Raw genomic sequence first — 5,786 nt, 5'->3', positions numbered from 1 at the left:
AGTAAAGCACACCAAGTGTTTAAGTAAATGCTTTCAAGGTATTCTATTAATTCAAAAAGAATACAAAGAATGAAATACCATGGATGATTACAAATGAAGGGGAAGGCCTCTATTTATAGTTGAGTTCCCCCAAAGCCCACGATGATAGATTGAGTTATATTATTGGATGAGATCGACCCTATCTACAATTAAGGGATTTACATGATCCCCTAAGATTACTTCTCATATTTACCAAGGTAACCCTAAGTTTCCTTAAGTGTTTCACTAGGCCATAAAAGCTTCAATTAAACGGGCTTCTTCACATGTTACATGTAACGCCCTGAATAATTTATTTTATTTCTGTGAATATTTGACATAAATGTATATCTGCCTCAATGGTTAAGTGTTCTGGGTGTGTGTGTGAGGTCTTGGGTTCAAATCCTACTTTTGCCAAATTTTGTTATTTTTCTAATCCTAGCCTTACCTTTGTTGAGTGGGCTTATATAAAATTATTTATTAATCTATATTAGAATGAGCCTGCTAGTTCGAATGGTAAGGGAGTTGGTGGGTTGGAGGTTCTGTGTTTGAATCCTTGCGCGAGCGTGGATGTTATTTTTGCTCTAGTTGTTTGAGAGTGTTTGGGTGGAGTTAGAATTCTAAAGTGGTTAAGGTTTAGTGGGATAATGGGGGTTGTGATTTAGTGGGATATTGTCAAAATATTAAATTTTTTTTTGTTTTGTTTTTCTCTCATCTGCCGAAATTCCTGTTCATTTTTTATGTTCTTTTCCAAATTTTCCTCTTTCAAACATTTCTTTTTGATTCTTCCTTCTTTGATTTCTGTTCACTATTCTGCCTTTCAAATCACCGTGTTTGGGTGCTGTAAACTCTGTTCGGTCTGTAGTAGGTAAGTTTTCTTGAAGTTTTGGGCTAATGAGAACCGATTTCGGGTTTGGTAATATGGTGATTTCTTGTATAGGTGTTGCTCAAGGGGAGCAAAATGTGTTTTCCAGCGTGTAGCATGTTCAGGCTATCGTATCCATTTTGGTAAGTGATCGAACCTTCGTTTGAAGTAGTTTCTCAAGTATGTCGTTTGGGGTTTTGGATAGGTTAGCTTCGATAATTGGAATTGATCTGGTTTTTGGTGTTGTTCTTAGGTTTCAAGAATCTTGGGATTATTTCACTGAGAAAAATGAACTAGGTGTGTACCTGAAACACAGAAAATCAAACTTCGGTGTTGAAAAACTAATCTATCGACGCCACACGAGTATGTGCCTAAATGTATGGTTGGCCGTGTGCGAGACACGATCGTGTGATTGACGAAGGCATGGTCATGCGTAAGACACGGGCTAGGCCAAGTTGGGCATGTGGGCCCACACGGGCGTTGGGTTTTAGGCCAGGCCGTGTGGGCTACACGGGCAAGGCCAATCTGGGCGTGTGGGCCCACACAGGCAAGCCATACGAGCATGTGGGTCCATAATTCTAAACTTTTCCCTAGGGTCGCACGGGTCGTTCTGATTGACCGTGGGCCTACCGTAGGGTCGGTAAGGGCTAGTTAAACCCTAAAACTTATGTGATCTAATAAATTGATATTCTGCTCTAGGTAGGACACTGATTGCATGTCTGATTATTCTGATAAGTACATACATATGACCTCTGTATATGAGCATGTTATGCATGATTTTATTGTATCTGTTATATTTGCATCTGTGACTGGGGTAGGATTTGTATATGTGAAGAAAGTGTTCTATATGGCGATCTCGCCTATATTCTGGCAGCTTGGCTGTATGCTATCTGATATGTGTCGTAATGACACAATGTGGTGTGTAGGGATGGGTGGGTGTTTTTAACCCCACATGGTGTGATGGGATGGTCTGAGTTGGTGTGTAGAGGATGGGAGTAGGATTTTGTATATCTGATTATGCTATCTGTATTTATATCTGTAAAGGACTTAAGTCCGAGTCTGAATCTAAATCTGACTGTGTATGTGATATATGTTTGTAATGTATGTCTATTTCTGTTGGGTTACACACTGGGTTTACGAAAACTCATATTTGATTGTCTGTTATATTCAGGTAATCCACGAACTTAGGCGGATCAGTGCGATGGAGTCTCATGGTGACCATGAGGTCGTAAACTGACTTTAAATATTGGTTTTAATTAAATTAAAGACTATTTCTGGGAGTTTTATATTTATTGGATTCTCCGGACTGTTGGTTCTTTAAATTTGGTTTTGGATGCATTTTTATTCTTTTATTACGATGTCTGACTGCAATCTCAATTTTACGAAAACAAATATTTTTTTTTAAATACGAACTGCATTTTCAAAATATAACGCTTTTAAGACTTCCGCTGTAAATTATGATTTGGCAACAAATTAATTCAATAACGTTTTCAATAAAAGTTGTAATAATGAAAATGGGTTACAAAGCTTCAACGAATTTGCACTGTTTTCAAAATCCCTTTATTGTAATGTTACTAGATTCGGCCATAACGTCTAGGACGGGTTTGGAGCGTTACATTCCACGAATCGGGTCAATTCAAGTGGATCAAATGAGCCCTATTTCATCAATTGACCTCTATGGGATGCTCTTTACACACAGACTTTGATCTGTAGCCTATGACATGCACTTGCTTAAGTAATAACTTAATAAAAAAAATCATATGAACAACTACAAAAGCAATATGATTTGCTTCCTTCAACAGGGTCTTATTAGAGTTTGAAAGATCGAAATTAAGGTGAAAAGAAATGTTATTGAGAGTTTTGAGTTAAGAAGTTCACAATACTGGAAGACAATTTCAATTGGCTTGTAAAAAGTCAAAATAAAAAAAAAGGGATATTTATAGTTACAGTAATAAATTTTCCAGGAAGAAGACAACACCCATGGGTTTGGGTTATGTTGGGTTAAATGGGTGTTGACTCTAATTAAACAGGGTTATGTTAGGTTAAACGGCAAATATAATTATATTTAAACTCAACACGACAAAATCAATTCAAAGTAATTATTATTGAAAACAATGTCTTATGATAAAAATAAGCTTCTCATACGCATGCATTAATAAATAATATTAAAATGTGTAAATATTAAAGTGAAAAAAAAACTCTCTTTCGTAAGCTTATGTAGTTAAAACCTATTTCAAGATTTGACTAGTAACGTTTTCAAGGTATTTAAAGAAATCATGTAAATTCCTGTAAGCGGAAGGACTTGAAATTTTTTTTCCAAAAAGAAATGATTCGTCCGCATTTCAATAGAAAAAAGTGATGAGCAAGTTTCTACTTGGTGCATCGACCTTCGTTTTGACTTTGAATCACTAATTACTATTTCACTGAATCATAAGGACGATACGTTCTTTTGATCACTCTCCATCTTCTTCTAAAATTGATTTTCAAATAAAGCATATGTTTTAAAAGAATAAATTACCCACGTTATTAAAATACAGAAATTGAATTATGTTAAAACCAATATTTTAGCATACTATTATATACCACCTTCTTGATCACATGATGTGAAAGTTTGAATTAAAATGAAACCATTGACTGAAATTATATATTTATTTATCGTCAAACACGGCCACTTAGTTATGGGATTATAAGAGCCTAATACTATTTAGCATATCTAATGAAACTGAAAATAATGGTCAAGTAAACATATATTAGTTTGTATATATATTTATATATATGACTATTCCAAATAAGAATGTACGGTATGAAAATGTGATTTCATGTTATCTTTATCTATTTTTAATAGAAGGATGATAAATCATTTTTTCTCCTGTTTTTTAGTATTTTTAGTTGGATTTAAATTTTTCTAAGAGGAAAAAGTCTAAAATCAAGAAGAAAAATCTAATTTGTCATTCTTCTATCGGAAATGGATAAAGATGACGTGAAATCATAGTTTCATACAATTCATTCTCTATTCCAATATATGTATTTTAAAATATTGTCTAAATGTAAGTGTTGCACATGCATGTATTTATGTGTTTTATTTTACTAATTAAGAATTTAACAATAAAATTTTCCATTCTCAAAATAATGAAACAATTTAATATGCCTACAAAAGGATTCTACATGTTAAATTCTAAAGTGGGAAAAGTTTATATCAAGTAGATCAAGTCAAGTGTGACATTTGGCGGGGGAAAAACTTGTTGACATCTCACTAGAACATGAAGAATCTCAAGGAATGCTTGGCTTCCAAGCATCCGCCACACTCATGGGTAAAGGCAAACTGAAAGGAAATCCAATGGATCTAATACCATCCCACTGATCATCAACATGGGTGACATTCAGGTTTTTAAGTAGTGCATTTTCATGATCTTCATTATTGATCACCATGTTCCCTTGCATCCCGTGGGGCAATGTCCCTGAAGAGAAGCCTTTGCAATGATCTTGCGATCCGCCATGGAAGTGCACAGTACTATCGTATTCTCCAAGCATGGAAGATGACATGTTAAGCAACACGGAAGTAACATCAACTGCGGATTTTGCAGGTGATGGGGTTTGATCAAGAGGTGCAAAAATGAGGCTGGTTAGGTCTCCATTGGAGATGGGAAGTTGAGGAGCCATCTGGGAGAGGGGCTTGTAAGGGACAAAGTCTAAAGGAGAAAATGCAGCAGAAGATGCCTGTAGTAGGTCAGTGTTACTGATAAGGTTAAACTGGACTGGTGATGAACTGGTTTTGGGCGTCAAGGATATGTTGTCTGAAGAAAGTTGAGGAGTATCTGAACCTCTACTAAGCATATCTGATATTGATGATGTTTCAGGTATTGGAGAAACCCACGAATGACAAAGAGCTCTTTGAGCTGTGGAGTTAGTTTTCTTGAATATCCTGCATATCGCCCATGAGTCCTGCAAAAAATTTTCATAGAAAGCTGATTAAATAAAAATAAAAAAGCAAAAGAGGCAGAAAGGTTTTAAAAGAAAGTGGTTTGTTTACATTGGCAGGAAGGCATTTGTCGAGGAATCTCTTTGGTGGCGTAGCCGCGGAGTCAGTGAGAGAAGGTAACCTAAACTCATGCATCATCCAGTCAGTTTTCACCCCTTTGGCTGCTCTACCTTTGTAGAACACAAGAGATTTCTTCAACCCAATGCACTTGCTGCCTTCTGAGGAATAGATGGGGCGGTCAGTTCCTGTGGCTTTCCAAAATCCAGCTCCAGTGACTCGGTTTGGCCTTGCACTATTTCTGTACTTTCTGTCCCTGGGGCAGTAGAAATACCACTCTTTCTCTCCAGTGGTTGCCAGTTCTTCATAGAAAAAGAAACTACTGTTAGTTCCCAAGTCCTCTAATCAGACACTAAAACATATATGGATATATATAATATATGGAGTAGAGGATTAAGTAACTTACTTGGAAGATCCCATGGATCATATTTATAGATGTCTAGTTGCTTAATCAGCTCTACTGAGAGAGGGCGCTGCTGAATCTTTCTTTTCAGATAAAACCCAACAAGCTCTTCATCTGTTGGATGAAACCTGAACCCAGGAAGCATGATTTCTTCCATTTTATCACTATCACTTACTCTCTCATCCATATATTCTCTCTATTTTCCTATATACCAAAACAAAACCCAAGTTCTCCTGTTTCTCTTTTCTTTGGTCAAACTGAAAGTTGAAAATAATAAAGTTTCTAGGTGGGGGAACTATATTAAAACCCTAGAAGAAGACTGAAGAGCAAGAAACTTGCTGACAAATGAACAGCTTGAGAATGAAGCAAACCCTAAGCAACAAGCAAAGTTTAAAAAGAGATATTGAACTCAAAGACCACCAAGTTGAGATTTAAGGTTCACTTAATTTGAAGCCAATATTTGCTTC

The 5,786-nt window shown here is 36.1% G+C and overlaps 1 protein-coding gene across 1 annotated transcript; it reads right to left on the bottom strand.

Annotated features, from left to right (window-relative positions):
- Window positions 1-4,106: 4,106 nt before the first annotated feature.
- Window positions 4,107-5,535, bottom strand: LOC107908121 (protein FEZ-like). The gene is given in 3 exon segments (NM_001326998.1): window positions 4,107-4,822; window positions 4,911-5,218; window positions 5,323-5,535. Coding segments are annotated over 3 exon segments (1,164 nt in total). The 5' UTR covers window positions 5,507-5,535; the 3' UTR covers window positions 4,107-4,150.
- Between the last annotated feature and the right edge of the window lie 251 nt (window positions 5,536-5,786).

Source organism: Gossypium hirsutum, chromosome D02, assembly GCF_007990345.1.
Source record: "Gossypium hirsutum isolate 1008001.06 chromosome D02, Gossypium_hirsutum_v2.1, whole genome shotgun sequence".
NCBI lineage: Eukaryota > Viridiplantae > Streptophyta > Magnoliopsida > Malvales > Malvaceae > Gossypium > Gossypium hirsutum.
This window is presented reverse-complemented; position numbering and strand designations above follow the sequence as displayed.